The 16,328-nt window shown below is 40.2% G+C and overlaps 3 protein-coding genes across 9 annotated transcripts in view; 1 reads left to right on the forward strand and 2 right to left on the reverse strand.

The window, feature by feature from the left end:
* fmn1 (formin 1) overlaps positions 1-1,436 on the forward strand; it is a 28,872-nt gene extending 27,436 nt beyond the window's left edge. For 4 of the 7 annotated variants that reach the window (XM_080289361.1, XM_080289362.1, XM_080289363.1 and 1 more), the window contains 2 exons: positions 53-202; positions 716-978. In XM_080289361.1, coding sequence (XP_080145487.1) covers positions 53-202; positions 716-848 — 283 coding nt within the window. In that variant the 3' untranslated portion in view covers positions 849-978. Of the gene's footprint in view, positions 1-52; positions 203-715; positions 979-1,018 lie in introns of those variants that run through there. The other 3 variants (XM_026142995.2, XM_026142997.2, XM_026142994.2) reach the window with 2 other exon arrangements.
* On the reverse strand, positions 1,432-2,884 carry grem1a (gremlin 1a, DAN family BMP antagonist). The gene is made up of 2 exons (XM_080289365.1): positions 2,781-2,884; positions 1,432-2,615 (listed from the first exon to the last, which is right to left on the reverse strand). Exon 2 carries the CDS (start codon positions 2,605-2,607, stop codon positions 2,068-2,070), a length of 540 nt encoding a protein of 179 aa, XP_080145491.1. The 5' UTR covers positions 2,608-2,615; positions 2,781-2,884; the 3' UTR covers positions 1,432-2,067.
* Positions 2,885-3,007: 123 nt separating this feature from the next.
* Positions 3,008-11,115, reverse strand: scg5 (secretogranin V). Its single transcript, XM_080290045.1, has 14 exons — positions 10,865-11,115; positions 10,690-10,786; positions 10,097-10,353; positions 9,740-9,891; positions 9,538-9,645; positions 9,265-9,432; positions 9,094-9,184; positions 8,784-8,849; positions 8,003-8,192; positions 7,365-7,590; positions 5,882-6,031; positions 5,485-5,594; positions 4,268-4,321; positions 3,008-4,056 (listed from the first exon to the last, which is right to left on the reverse strand). Exons 1-14 carry the CDS (start codon positions 11,038-11,040, stop codon positions 3,928-3,930), a joined length of 1,974 nt encoding a protein of 657 aa, XP_080146171.1. The 5' UTR covers positions 11,041-11,115; the 3' UTR covers positions 3,008-3,927.
* Positions 11,116-16,328: the final 5,213 nt, after the last annotated feature.

Consider the following 16,328-nt stretch of genomic DNA (forward strand, 5'->3'; position numbering starts at 1 on the left):
ACTAAGATAAAATAAAATTTTGATCTTGATTTTTTTAAATACTTGTTTTCAGTTTCGAGGACTTGATCCTGTACTTTGGGGTAATGCCTAAGACGGGGGAGACGGAGGTGACAGCTGGCTATTTCTTCATGCTCTGGTTTGAGTTTTCTGCCGACTTCAAGACCAGGTGGAAAAGGGAGAACAAGAATATCTCTAAAGAGAGGTAAGTAATAGCTGTGTGTGTGTATGTGTGTGTGTCACCCTTTGTAAACAGGTTCACAAAAACCACCTCAAGGGGAATCACTAAATTAAAAACTAAAGAAATATAATCCTCTAATAAAGACCTTACCGATACCCTGTGTGGGAAAACAATGTGTTTGTCTTCACTTAATTATTGCAACATAAGAATGAAACATAACAATTATATCTAATATTAGAAAACTGTTATGAATCCTTTTAGCTCTTTATTAGTCTTTTTTAACATTTAACCAATCCAACATTAATCTGACACAAAAGGCAAATATCTCTCAGTGACATCAGTAAAGGTGATATTGTTTATATATTAGCTGGCATCAGTGTTTATCCAACGTATAGGTGCATCTGTAACTGCTGGCTTAAAGAGTATTTTGCACATTTCTATTTCTCTACTTTACGTTTTGCTGCATATTTATAGAATAGCTTGGCCTCATTGTGGTTCTCTGGAGTGTTTTCATTTACTAAATGCTTCACTTTGCAGGTTAAAAGAGGCTCAGCAGTCAGTGAAGAGGATTACCGGAGAGAAGAAGGTGGAGACGAGAAAGACCAACCCCAGCAGCCTGGTAAGACTGGAATCAGTTGATTTACTGAGGAAGCAAAAAGATTTGCCTTAGATGACATTTGTGGAATTAGGCCTTAAATGTGAAAAACAGATCAACTCATACCAACTCAGGAATTCTCTTGCAAAGTTACTTTTTTAGCATTGCTGCTTTTATCGACTTAATAGAAAATCTTTTTGGAAATTTCTTCTTTTCTCAGTCCAGTCTAAATTTGCTCCCAACAGAAAGAGCGACTGCGTCAGAAAGAAGCCAGCATATCTTCAACTTAAAGAAACCAAAAAAAATTGTTTATATCCAAATCATTCTAACCACCGGATTATGTCCTCACAAAGCTGGATCCAACAGGATGTGAGCAAGGGTACCAAACATGCATGGTCCTTGAAAAATGTAGTTTATTTATTTACTTGTATTTACTTGTATTTGTTAAGTGGAAGATTTATATTATAACCATATTATAACTTGTCATCTAACATATATTTAAGTTTTAAATATTAAAAAAAATCTTCTGTGCAATATTTAGACATAAGTAACAGCTTCAACTGTGTATAGACAGATACATTTTTGCATCAAATCTAAACTGTAAAATCAAATCTTTTACAATATTTTTCCACAAATAAAATCATTGCTCATAGAAAACTGTGATGCAATAGCTTGAATGCAGTTTTATTTACAAGTGCCATTACAATGAATGATACACAAATTATGCACAGCCATGAAATCAAGTGGCTTTTAGCAGTGCATGTATAAAAGTGTATGTCTCTAAAACCTTCAGCTCCATGTCCCACACAGTGGAAACAATGCAACCTCTGAAGTCATCTTATATTTTTGCACATCCATTAACTTGTTGGGTTTTTTTTGTTTGTTTGTTTGTTTGGACAAATTTTGTCACTGGACTGCCGCAAACCAGCCTGCACCTCAACGGTTCGCATTGGCCTAAAACTTCCTGTCTGCAAGTGCATGTGCCAACACATCCAAGTCTGTTTACACTCACAAAACTGCAAGCGGCGACTGATAATTGGCAGATGTTTGGTCATTGTGTGGTAAAGTTGTATTTGCAGGTCAAATTATCACCTTATACAGAACGTGACACATGAATCTCCCACTTAGCAGTGTGTACTGTCTTTTAGCAGATTTAGTGGTCAACTGTCTCTCCCCCCCAAGCATGTTCCTCACTTTTCTATTCCAACTTATGCGCCTTTTAAGCAAAATAGACTCTCCCTTCTATATTTTTCACAGAAGACAATATTACTGGCCAGCATGTTTTAGTTTGTGGCTAATCCATATCGATAGTAGTGCAGCGGCACAGCTTTACGCGCTGGACTCGTTTCCTCTTAGTGCTGGGCGTCTGTCCCGGACAGAGGAGGGTGTATGTGACGGTGCTGAAGGCTTTGGGTTTGCAGGCCGAACAGGAGCGAAAGGCGTTTCCGTCCTGGTACTTGTTCCGCGGGATGTAAAAGGAGTTGCACTGTCCGTAGCAAAACCTGTTAATGATGGTGCGGCGAAGGCAGCCCTCCTCCTCTATGGTCTGCTTGAGCGGCTGTGTCTTACACCAGTCCAGCCGCAGGTATCTACGCTCAGTGACGTGCAGCGCTTCCTGGCTGGACTCCGGCACTTCGTATGTTGAGGTTACTGGCCCCGTTGCGCGAGAAATTAATCCAATAAGAGGGGGCTGTACACACGTCGACGATTCATTCGGGCTGTGTTTGTTTGGCTGTGGAAACGCGCTTTGAAAGCTCTGAGCTTTCGTATTATTCAGCGGGGTGAGTAGCAGTGCCAAAACGACTGCAAAGCTCTGCACTGAATGTGTCTGCATCGTTGAACCTGAAAGGAAAACGGAACAAAAGTTAAGTCCTCGATGGAAAGGAATTTACGCACAACTTTTACGCACACATAAAGCACCATAGAAGCAAGCAGTGGATAATTTTATACACAAGTTATATATATATTATACACATTTCAGAACCAATATCTGTTAAGTGGAGTTACCTGTTTTTTTTGGTTTGTTTTTTTTTTTAAACTCCTAGCGTGAAAACAATTATCCAGTCAGCATGCGTGTCTTCTAGAGGTCCGCCGTCCTCAGTTGTGGTTTTATGGATTACACAGTGAGGAGATATCCAATTTTGAGTTTCTCCAGAACACGCCCCCAAACCCATATCCACTCCATCCTGCCTGTCTGTGAATGCAAATCAAAATCCTCTTCCAAACTTTGTTGATGCAGATAAACAGTTTATTTGATTTAACAGAACACAACCATTTAGACAAGATGAAGCAACCCAGTGAATAAATACTGAACATGCTATAGTGAAGTATTGCACCATCATCCTTTGAATGGCAAAGTAAGACTTTTACCAGAATTACTGGCAAGTATTTGATTGGAAATAGAAATACACTTCTTACACAAGACACCAAAGTAATTCGTCACATACAAAATGAATTTGTATTAATAAACCAATCTCTGTACATCCAAGAAAAACTTTGATATAACATTCGTTCAGATCAATATATATTTATACAAAGTATTGTTATGATAGAGGGATAGATATACTGTACACTGTCAGATCAGTATTTACCAGCATATATTCTATTATTTTGGGGTTGATTTAGGGTTAATTCTCTGGCAATGTGGTAGTGTGTTACATCTCTTAAAAATAAGAAAAGAAGCAAACAGTTGGTATAAATGAACTGAGATCTCCTTTTCCCCCTATAAAGAGCCCAGATCTTCAGTGTTTTAATAAATACAGTATGACAGATATCATGGCAGGCTGATCTTTTTTCATTCCTATATCTCACTTGTGAGTATTTCTGCTAAGAGACAGAGTTGTTTCAGGGAAAACCTATTTTATTGCCAAGGCAAGATTTCAAACTACCAACCAAAAATAGCTTTTCAATCTTTAAAAAAAGAAAAGAACAAGGTCCATTGTAATTGCTGTTTGCAAAGCTCTGAGATCAAGAAATAAACATTTTTTTTAAAACCAAAAGACAACTTGACAGATCCCATGTTTTTGCAATACAATCAAACAAAGCATTTACAAAACACACACAAAGACCCACTGACTGTTAACCAAAATGCTTAAATTATTAAAACCTTTTATCTGACAGTATGTTGTAATATTGCAGTGGGTATTGCAGGAGTTTAGGTTGTGGATTTGCTGGCAGCGGGGACAGAAGGTCCGTCTTCCTCCTCTTCCTCTGAGAAGTGAGGAACTGATTTTTTGGCAACGACATTGTCCAACCTCTGGCCCAATAAATATGGGTTGACACTCTGTGGACACAAGCATAAAACTGTTTGTACACAAACTTATAAACATGTCTATAAGTTGCATGCATCTGATTAAATTCAACAGAAATTCAAAGTGTGACTCTTGGCTTAACTCCCACCAGGGGTTAAACTCAGTGCAGAGTGCTCAGTTTTGTGATTTCTCAGACACAATCCCACACAGGAAAAGCAAAAAGACAACCAAGAAATAGTATACCCGTTTTCTTCTCTTTGGTCCACCCTTCAGTTTTTGGTACAAAAGTTCCTTGTTCTGAAAACAAAAGAATAAAAAAGCAGATTTCAGATCTAAAATCATGTATTCATTTGTTACGCTCAACAAATTGTTTGAATGCTCCTTTTAGGGAATAAAAACAGTGTTCTTAGTGGGTAACTTCCTCAGACCAGACATATCAGAGGACAAACTGGGAAATGGATCCATGCTAATTACAAGAAACTTTTATCTGATCTTTCAAATAACAGAAGTCTTGACTTTTTGTTTCTGCGGTTAGAAATGCAGCAGAACCCCAGAATCCACAAGTATGAGTACTGTTGCAATGTTGCCATCTCCGATGGCAAAAAATGGCTTATATAAGCCTCTTTTGGCAAACAGCTGACACTGATGGCCTTTTTCTGACCTTGGAAAATTGACATGAACCTCAAATGGTAAAAAAGCAAATATGGTCCAAATACCTCAAATTAATTAGAAGCCATGTTTGGCAGGTAAGATGATGCAGTTGGCAATCTGTAGTCTGTACTTTACCTTAAAGTGGCCCATGTGGTTAATAGTGAATAACACCCAAATATGTGAAGCAATATGGAAAAAGCTGACTGAGAATTCCAGCTGCGCACAAAGAAATGCCAAGTGATGATTCAATCAAGAGGGCTTTCCATTATTTCCAATCTTTGTTATTTTAACGTAACTGTCTGCAGTATCTACCAAAACTAAAACTGGGAAAATATTTGATTTTGCAAGTTTGCACCTTACAAAGAAATGAATAGCTTCTCGTTTTTATGGTAGTTTGATTTTAATGCATCCAACCTGGCCCGTGGAGATGTGGATTGCGATCGATTAATGATTGCTTGAAAACCTCGAGGGGTTTCTCTGTATTGTTGTACCGTCTTGACCTTACAATATAAAGCACCTTGAGGCAACTGTTGTTGTGATTTGCTCCTGATCATGATGACTCTGGTGTTCCAAATGCACATTTATTTGATCTCCTGCTGAAAAATATTTATGCAGTATTACTACTTTGTTGCTTTACTCTCTTTCATTTCATTATGAGGTAAATCTTTCTGTGTTCTGGACTTCTTCTGGCTATCAAATAATCTGAGACTCTGGGCAGTAGAATAAATTAAAATCAATAAATCAAAATAAACCAAGTAATTAGTCCATAATTAAATTAATCGATTCCTGAGGTCCTGTTTTGTACTCACCCACTTTGCCAGGGCAGGGTAATCATGTTCTGGGTCAAACAGGTGCTGGTGTTTTTGAAACTCTCTGCTGAACTCAGCTGTGTCAGGAGCATTTTCCAAACATCCATCTGCTGCTGTGTATGCAATAAATAGGTAGCAGAGAGGGAGTCACTTTTTTCTGTTCATTAGGCAAGCCATGTGTGTTCTGGAAAAGGCTAGCAGTGAATCAGAAAGCGATTAATGCACTTATTTATGTCATTACTTCCTTAAAGGCCAAAAAGAAGATGGAAAAACTATGCATATTCTTAAAAACAGCATTAATAGCAACATTTTCCATTAGCCCCATAAAAGGCCTGTGTTGATTCTGCAGAAATGAGTGTTTTTTTAAAAATACTCTGCACAGGGGAAGAATTCCTACCTGTCTTTCCCAGGGGACAGGGGTTTGGTGGGTCTGGGTAGCTGTGGTCATCACTGAAATCTTTGGGAACATTGTCCCCTGTGAGCTCTGCCACAATGTTGGGGATGTTTCCATAGGGGCCTAGATGCTGCAGTCCCTCATGGGCACCACCTGGTGGGGAAATCAGACACTACAGTCTCCACAAAATCATAAATGCAGCGTTACATGTCTTCCAAGTCCAAATAGCTTTGTTTACCAGGGGGGCAGCACAGAACTGTGGTCCCCCTTCCTTTCATGATCCAAATCTTTCGTACATTTTTGATTGCTTTTGAATGAATAACTGAGCTGTCATCACGATAGCAGGCAAGGAACTGTTCATATAATGTTGTATTATCAACTCTTGTATTATTCTAGGGTCTATACCTTACACAATAAAGTGCCTTGAGGGAACAGTTGTTGTGATTTGGCACCATATAAATAAAATTGAATTGAACTGAATAAGATTGTTAATAAAAATCTATGATGTGCCTGTAAGTCTGCACAGTTTGAAATCTCCACACATTTTAAACATTTATTTCTCAACATACGGTAGTCTTTATCGCATCATCTTGCTCAGTGTCTGCTACACAGAATGAAGCATACAGGATCAAGATTAGCCTCTTAACTTGCTTGCAGCCTAATACTGTTCTTAGTCTTTTTAGTACTCAACTATATCAGAGGTCAGAGGTCAAGGCAAACCATAATAACTGTAAATGTGATTATACTGATAACTGTGAGAAATTATAAACATAAAGCAAGTTTACAATTAACCTTATATGATATTATGGCCATTTTTTGTTAGTGTTCTTTTAATGTCATCAGAAAGAAAAGACTGATGGTTTTGCAGATTGTTTTTTTAATTGTGCTAAGTTGTGGTGGGTTATTTCATAGACACAGAGTCACATCTGACACCACTTTACTGCCTTAAACAACTACTGATAGCTAAACCATTCATAGACTCGTCTCTCTTTTTGTTAACAGCTCACTGAGTGCGTGTCCTCTCCCTCTCCACTTCTTCCTTCTTGTCCATTAGCTACCACTTTGATAGAATAAATTAGCTGTAGAGTATGGTGTGGACTAAACCACTTGGCTTCATTTGTAAAGGGTGAAAAACTGCAAATAAAAACAAACTTTTAATTTTAGGCTTTGCAAGGATCCCTCCTGCCACTTTTCCAGCTATGATGGCCCTAATGTTTATATCCGTTGGGTTTAAGCATTCAGTATTTTTCTGGTCTCAAGGGGATATGAAAATCTGTTACCCATTTTACCCATCCATAAGTCAATATTTCAGGTTATCTGAAAATTTCAAGATTTCCTCAAGTTTAGATTTTATTAGATTTTATCCACAAGATGAAAATTTGAAGAAAAAAATAAAAAATACAAAGTTAAGACAGATGAAGTGGTGGGGAATATTGCCTCCAATATTCTTAAACTAGAAGATCCTTCATAAATCTCTATAACATACCCTGTATGCTCTGAGGCCCAACAATGTTGGTAGCCTGGTGTGCAGGATACTCCACCCTGGGCCGAGCAATTCCGAGCTGCTCCATGACACCGTGCAGGAGGCGCTGGATGTCGGCCTCAGACACCTGGTCAGCCGTACGGGGACTGCGGGCTGGAGCTCTGCCGAGCTGTAGGCACAGCAGGAGGCTGAGTAACGATAACCGCACCGCCGAGCCCATTTTCGTTATCTACAGGGAGAAACACACACACACACACACACACACACACAGTAGCTCACAGATGTTTATTCGTGTGCAAACACGGATGAATTTCCTGTTATAAACATATACGCAATTATTTGTGGATAAAGATCCATAATACGACAAAATCGCCTGAATTGAATGTCATTGTGGGCAAAACAAACAAAAACAAGGCATCATGTGGTCCGTAAAATGAATAAATCTTTGATGCGCCACTTACTCTGTAAACAGAGTCATTAAGGCCGTTGTGAAAAGCCTATAAATAGCTCCCCATCAACCAAAAACGGCTTCACTTATAATGAAACTCAATATAAACATGTAATTACATAGATTTTTATTTATTGTTGTTACAAAGGAATCGCGAAGGATCAAAAATCAGATTTCTGCATTTTCCCCTTACCTTGTTTGCGTTTAAGGAGGGAGACCTGCTGAGGGAGACCTCCGTCAAGTCGTCCACAAAGAAAACGCACATTTCCGGATCTTCAAAATAAAGCTTTACAAACGCGGAGGAACAAAAAGCCAAACACAGATTTTCGTCTAAATTCACTCTGTCCCAAGTTGATTCACCAGCATTCTGCGCATTATTCGTTTATGGGCCGCGTTTGGTGAAAATTTTTTATTTTCCGTCTCGTTTTGTTTTGAAGAGTTGATTTCTGATGTCTTCATACGTGTACATTTTACAACCTTGCATCCGTCTCGTTTCACGGTTCAGATGCAGTTGCCAGGAAACAGCAAATCCACTTTTCCCATTGGCTATGACAAAGTGCCATTTACTCTTCGGGAGCGCTACACTGACGCTACAAATCCGAGCCCAAATGCATTTTTCCCCATTTAGTAGTGGCTACTCCGTTTTCCATGTTCTTATATTTCAGAATAATTTCTTTTTTAACAATAAAGAAAGGAAATGGGACTCCTCAAAACTGGGTTTGGCTATAATACACAGAAAATTTAATAAAATTGACTTTAGGAAAGGAGAGAGACTAAAAATATATCTTTATTTAATGAAAAATGTATGGGAAAGCCGTACATACATTGTTCAGTCTCTTGTTACATAAATACAGTTAAAAAAAACTAAAACAAATCATAAAACATAGCTCCCCCCCCCCCCCAAACCACTCTTGTCAACCTCCTGGTTGATCAGAGGTCTTGACTTTAGGGAAACAAGCATGAATTATAGTGACGAGCGTCTTCTCCAAAGCATGAGCTTTAGTTTTCCTGCAGGAGAGCCATCGACACCTCTGGTGAACCTGATGATGATCCATATGTAAAGCACAGAGGCACATTGAACAAATACACAGCAGACAGTGCGCATTTGGCCAAAGCTGATAAGCACCATGGTTTATTCTACAGTTAACATTTGCTTTACTTGAAGCGGCTCCTTGAAACCAAATGCTGAAACCAAGTAGCATCAACTCTAAGCCTTAGCTCTCTAATTTGTCACTGATGTTAGAGTGAACACTGAAGTTAAATTTATAAACCTTTACCGTTTACCTTTTTAGACCATCTTGTGGCATCTTGTTTAACTTTTTTTCAGCTGCAATGACATCATCCAACAAAGCTGCTGCAGGCCTGAAGCTTTGATCTAGAAACGGTTTTTAGATTAGACTGCACAAATAAAATATTCTCACACATTCCAGTCTGATTCTTTCGCCATATAATTACCTGCTGAAGGCATGTAGGTCCTGAACAAAAGGATGTTGGGGAAAGAATCCAGGCCAAGGGTTCTCCTCAGCGTTGGTCTGTCTCCTGATGTGGACCCGTGGCTCTGCTCTGGTGGCCTGAGCTTCGACCCTCCCTGAATCAAGGGCACCGTCTTTACAGAGCGCATTCCTGCATGTGTTTGAGAAATTTAAGCTCGAGAATTCAAATAGTAAAAACTGGTTAAACATAATTTGAACGGAGTGATTTGCTCAGTAACTTCTGTGGTCTTTTTACCTTTGAAACTGTGCCGCTTTTTACTTCTACTTTTGGAGCCAACATCTTTCACAAAATGGAAGTTCATCAGATATTCCATACTATCGATTACAGTTTTGGGAATCACACCTATTGTCATACAGATTAAAACATTGCATATAAAGCATTGCATATAAAGCCACTTGAAATTTTTTTTATCAACACCAAATAACTGGTCTTTTACCAAATAAATGAGGATTTTCAATGAAGGTGCGCAGAACAAGAACTCTGAGCTCAAGCCGTCCTTCAGACATCTCTGTCGTGTTTGGTGGGGGTAATAGACATGGAGCGAAGACTATAGCCAGGTTGGAGCTGGTCATCAAGTTCTCGCTGCATCTGACAGCAGTACATACAGTGAAAAAAAACAATATCAGGTCTCCTGAACTATCATGTTGTTTCCATCTGAAGCACACAACCTGGGGCAGAACCAGCTTTGACAGAAACACTTGTTTCCTAGACAAAAATTACTTTAAATCGGCACTTTGTGTATGCGACTAATTTCTGCTAACGTTTAATTAAAAAAAAAAAAATCCTTTCATACCGCTGGGAAACTTTTGCCAAGTAGTCGAACATGTAATGCAGACAGGAGGCGTTTCTTGCAGGAAGGAGACAGGACAGCAGCTGGAGGGCTGCCATCCTGTCCTGTAGGTTGGGCAGAGACTGAGCTTTGAGCATAGCTGCATGAAGCTCCGAGGGAAACAGCGGCTCTGGCAGCTCCCTGCAAAACTGTTTGATCAGAGTGGCCACATCATAGGGGAGGGCAGTGGACAGACAACTCTCTCCTCGATTCAGTTTGGCCTAAACCAGACACAACAAGAGCAAAAAAAAAAAAAAGAGCATATCTGCATGTAGTGTTGTTGTAGTAGTTTGTCTAGCTATAACCAGATTAAACTGTTTAATAGATATAATTAACATTAGAAACACCCATTCAGTTTCAACAAACATCCTTTTTGAAGGATTCGTAAAACTATTTTATTTGCCTGCATTTGTACCCTACAAACATGTGGCAACTACTGCAAATGTAGAAGTGTAGGTGACAGGTCAGTAAAGTGACTTAAACCACTAGATGGCACTATTGCTCCAGAAAATATTGTGGAACTAAGACTTAAAACAAACAAACATTGAGACTCTTACCCTGAGAGTCTTAATACGAGCAAGACAGCCTGGTTTTCTGAAAAGGCCCACAGTCCCACCACGCTCCAGAAGGAAAGAACAAGCGTCCACCAAAAAGCTGGGACACAAATTATTAAGCAAAGTTTTAGAAGTGTTCCTCCCAAGTTACATTTAATGATTTCCCTTTCCCACTCACCAAGGTACAAGCCCAAATTCAGGAATGTAACACCTGGGCAAATTTTCCAGAGGAACACCAAAGATCTTTGAACCGCTGATCATCAGTCTCTCCCTTTTCTTCTCAAGACTCTTGATAGAGATCCCATAAAGGACTTGAAGGTGGAACCGAATGACATTGCTGTCTGTAAGCTTCATGATTTGACCGGAAGCAAAGAAAAACCTAAGCACATTAACGGCCTTTCACCGTGGTACCACAATCTCTGCAAACTCAGTAATGAGTAAAGGAGGTGGGCTTTATTATTCTAATCCGTATCACCTGCCACACAGGAAGTGAGCGCTGAAGGGAAAGTGATGCATTCAGGAGTGGTGTAAAACGTGAGTCACTTTAGATTGCTATTGAAACACTTTTACAGTAATTCTTTTTTTCCGGAAGTGGGTGTTTCAGTTTCACAACATCTTTATATCAGCAGTGTTTCAGCAGTATTTCCCCACATGTACGACAAACATTTGTAGAAGTGCAGAAGACTGTAAAGTTGTAGCCAAATACTGTTTGAGATCTTTCAGTATTGATCGCAGTGATACTAATAAATGCTAGTGTGAATGCACTTGTTTGAACATACTTGAGTGCCAGCTCCCAAATCTAGAACTGATTAGATGCATTTTTACTGAAAACATACCAGCACTGGGGCCGATTAAGTCATCACCACAAAATTACTGCCTAAATGTTGGAACCGCTGACATCAGTGGCTGTGCAAGACATTTATGATTATTCACAGATGTAGCCTACAAATTCCTCATTCCCAGAATTTTCTTTTGCTGGAAATTATACCACCTTATACTACATAATGTGGGTTTGGCTCTTAAAAGGCCAGTAGCTTAACAGAAGCAGCATACTGATGGCGTTGTAGCCAAGATGTTATTTAGTTGGTGGGTTGTGGGAGTGCAACTAACAAAAAAAGTGATTCGAAAGCATTAATGTTTGTCGTTAAAGGGTTCAAACTCCCACTATCATCTTTCTGAAGTATGCTGCAATTAGACTGAAGCTTTTTAGGGCCCGAGCACTGAGAGTGCGAAGGCCCTATTGTATCTGCTCCGTTTCTTCTTCTTCTTCTTCTTCTTCTTCTTCTTCTTCTTCTTCTTATTATTATTATTATTATTATTATTATTATTATTTTTTTTTTTTTTTTTTTTTTTTGTCTTATTCTTATTCTTATTCTTATTATTATTATTCTTATTCTTATTCTTATTCTTATTCTTATTCTTATTCTTAATATTATTATTATTATTATTCAGGCAAAACAAGGGCCTTGTTGAGGGCCTAAACATGCTCAAAAACTCATGAAATTTTGCACACATGCCAGGTCTGGTGAAAAATTTTGTATTTTAATGGTTTTACATATGGGCATGTGAAAATGGCTCTGTATTCGCCACCTATGCCTTGTAAAATACAGCCCTATGACCACATCGTTTGAGCTACATGTATGAAATCTGGCACACATGTGTACCATGCCAAGACAAACAAAAAAGTCTGTGGGCCCATTGAGGCAAACCCAACAGGAAGTCCGCAATTTAGAAGTGAAGGTGACATTTTGACTCTAATTTTGCCATTTCCATGCCTCAAACTTTTTCAAATTCCTCCTTGGGATTTGGTCGTATAAGCTTCATCTTTGGTCAGTGTCAACTACACACCTGGGCCATGTTAAATTGCAGAGCCACGGCGAATTTCGATGACTCGCCATGAAAATCGTATTGCCTCTCATTCTGTCATACATTGTCCAATCTGGGCCAAAGAGCACACATATGATAAGGCTCCAGCCCTGAACATATTTCAACTGCCATATTTGACATCAAGGACAGCGCCACCTAGTGGGAACAGGAAATGTCATGTTTTACACTTTGGGGTACAGTATAGTGATGGGTGACATCTGCAGCCTCAAATTTCTCCAGGAAAGCCTTAAGGAGTTGGTCTTGGGTTACAGTGAAAACTGTGAGTTTTCGCAGAAGGGTGTGACCCCGAAAGCATGGCGAACTTTGATGTCTCGCCATGAAGAAACAAATTAGTATAACTCAATGAAATCCAGTCTGATCAGTACCAGACTTTACAGGCGTGATGTCAGGGCCGACCTGAACAGCTTGATGTGCCTATTGTCAGGAATACGCAGAACGCCACCGAGTGGCAACAGGAAATGTCATGTCTTTCACTTTGTTGTACTGATTTCCACTGGTTCATCGTGGCCACCTCAAAAGCGGTGAATATCACCATCAGTCCCTCATGATGCTTCAGTGCGAAAATTGTGACTTTAAACTAAACGGCGCACCCTGGTGGCAACGCGGTTCACCATGAAAGATGAAGTGGCTTTTGAGGGGCTTGGAAAGTTTAAAAAGTCTTGAAATTTCAAAGCATCAGCCCCTGCTCTGTGTTTTATCTATGAGTCTGAAACCTGTTAAGCTTATGGAAGATATTAAGATGTACAAAAAAGTCTCTTGGAGCAATATGCCAAATCCAACAGGAAGTCAGCCATTTTAAAATTAATGTGTAATTTTAGCGACATTTTCCCCTCTTTTCAGGCACTGTACTTTGATGAACTCCTCCAAGGGATTTCATCAGATTGGACCGATCTGCAGTGCGTGGCATCTAAAGACCTTTGTGATGTTAAATTGCAAAGCTTTTTACATTCAGGGAAACGGGGTCGTCATGGCGGCATGTGGAGTCTTCAGTCACCAATTCTGAATCATAACTAACATTAAAAACATGTTTAAGAAGGAAAGAGAGCAAATAAATCTGATTAACATCTGATCTTTGTGTTTTTTGTTCAATATCAGCATGACCTGTGTATACATACACAAACTTTATTAAAAGAGATAACATGACGTGTTTCCATCATGTAGTAATTGTTAGGTTTAAATGTACCAGAACAGTTAGACACTGTGAAACACATACAGTCTTCAAAATGTTTGATTAATATTTTTATTGTGAATATTAATCAAGATTAAAGTAACAGTGTGCAAAATCTCAACACTAGATGTCAGTACATAGCAGACTGCATTCAACCGATTTCTGTTTTCGTACCCCTCCTAGTTCAAATACACAATCCCAACTAAGGTGGCTTCCATTTATCTGTAGTGAGTGTGTGCTGTCAGTCCGCTGTTTAGCCATTAACTTTGTCATGAGTTCAGGTTCCAGTGCTTTCACCCATTCAGTCAGCCACTCATCTTCTTTTTTTTAATTTTTTTTTTATTTTTATTTTTTTCTGCCTGTCCCGTTTGGTTCTTTTGCCATCAGAATTATTGTCTAAAGGCGAAGAAAGATGCCCAACGGATTTACTTTACCAAATTGACCATCCCAGCCTTGCCATAATGGTCTATTTTTTATTCACCTTTTATTGTTTATTTTATTTATTTTTTATTTTCACTTGCTAGATACGGAACAGACTTGAATGAGGAAAATAAAAGGGAGAAAGGAAGAGGGGGGAGAAAAACAGCGGAGAAGAGGGATGGGGATAAAGGGCAAAAAAACAAAAACCAACTAAATAAGCAGACAAAAAAAAAAAATACATATATCAATCACCTGGATCACCTGTTGAGAAAGAAAAAAGAAAACAAGCAGAAGAAAACGAGAGCAACATAATAAACAACATCACGATGATATATGGGAATATAACTGTAAATACTAAATGTTAAACATTATTGTGCACGTAATATCGACAGCGCACAGTGCGCTTTGAGGTAGGAGCCAAAAATGGTAAATGGCCTGCATTTGTATAGCGCTTTTCTAGTCCCTAAGGACCCCAAAGCGCTTCACACTACATTCAGTCATTCACCCATTCACACACACATTCACACACTGGCGATGGCAAGCTACATTGTAGCCACAGCTGCCCTGGGGCGCACTGACAGAGGGTGTAGTTTGTGTGTGTGAGCACCCGTGTGTCCACCTGTGAGCATGGACCCGCTTGTTTTTAAAAGGTTCCTTCATGTAATGATCTGCTAGAGGGTGTGGGGAGCCACAGCCCCGTCCACCAGGGCATGAAGCAGGCGTGGAGGAGATCAAAAATCCAAACATCCAGAGGCCCCCAGAACACAAGAGACCAAGGAAGACCAACAGAGGGGCAGCCACGCCACTATCCCAGAAAGAGCTGAGGAGAGCCCCAGATGAGGGGTCACTCAGCAGCCGCGGAGCAGAAGCCAGGGGGGGTTGCAGTGACGTGCCCGTGCGCTCCGCCGGGGCGGCCTGCTGCGCCAGAGGGACCGATCCAAGGGCTGAGAGGCAGAGGGCACCCCACCCTCAATTCAATTCAATTCAATTCAATTCAATTTTATTTATATAGCGCCAAATCACAACAAAAGTCGCCTCAAGGCGCGAAGTGGCCCGAGCGAGCCCCAGGCTCCAGGCCCCGATAAGCAGCCACCAAGGAGTGAGCTGGTGTGTACCTGGACGCCCATCCCCGGACACAAAGAACCAATGCACCGATGTCTGAGGGTGTCTGCCACTTGCAGGGGAAGTGGTGGGGGGAGATACAGTGGGGCAAAAAAGTATTTAGTCAGCCACCGATTGTGCAAGTTCCCCCACTTAAAATGATGACAGAGGTCAGTAATTTGCACCAGAGGTACACTTCAACCGTGAGAGACAGAATGTGAAAAAAAAATCCATGAATCCACATGGTAGGATTTGTAAAGAATTTATTCGTAAATCAGGGTGGAAAATAAGTATTTGGTCAATAACAAAAATACAACTCAATACTTTGTAACATAACCTTTGTTGGCAATAACAGAGGTCAAACGTTTACTATAGGTCTTTACCAGGTTTGCACACACAGTAGCTGGTATTTTGGCCCATTCCTCCATGCAGATCTTCTCGAGAGCAGTGATGTTTTGGGGCTGTCGCCGAGCAACACGGACTTTCAACTCCCACCACAGATTTTCTATGGGGTTGATGTCTGGAGACTGGCTAGGCCACTCCAGGACTTTCAAATGCTTCTTACGGAGCCACTCCTTTGTTGCCCGGGCGGTGTGTTTTGGATCATTGTCATGTTGGAAGACCCAGCCTCGTTTCATCTTCAAAGTTCTCACTGATGGAAGGAGGTTTTGGCTCAAAATCTCACGATACATGGCCCCATTCATTCTGTCCTTAACACGGATCAGTCGTCCTGTCCCCTTGGCAGAAAAACAGCCCCATAGCATGATGTTTCCACCCCCATGCTTCACAGTAGGTATGGTGTTCTTGGGATGCAACTCAGTATTCGTCTTCCTCCAAACACGACGAGTTGAGTTTATACCAAAAAGTTCTACTTTGGTTTCATCTGACCACATGACATTCTCCCAGTCCTCTGCTGTATCATCCATGTGCTCTCTGGCAAACTTCAGACGGGCCTGGACATGCACTGGCTTCAGCAGCGGAACACGTCTGGCACTGCGGGATTTGATTCCCTGCCGTTGTAGTGTGTTACTGATGGTGACCTTTGTTACTTTGGTCCCAGCTCTCT

The sequence above is a fragment of the Astatotilapia calliptera genome, chromosome 15 (assembly GCF_964374335.1).
Source record: "Astatotilapia calliptera chromosome 15, fAstCal68.1, whole genome shotgun sequence".
Classification (NCBI taxonomy): Eukaryota; Metazoa; Chordata; class Actinopteri; order Cichliformes; family Cichlidae; genus Astatotilapia; species Astatotilapia calliptera.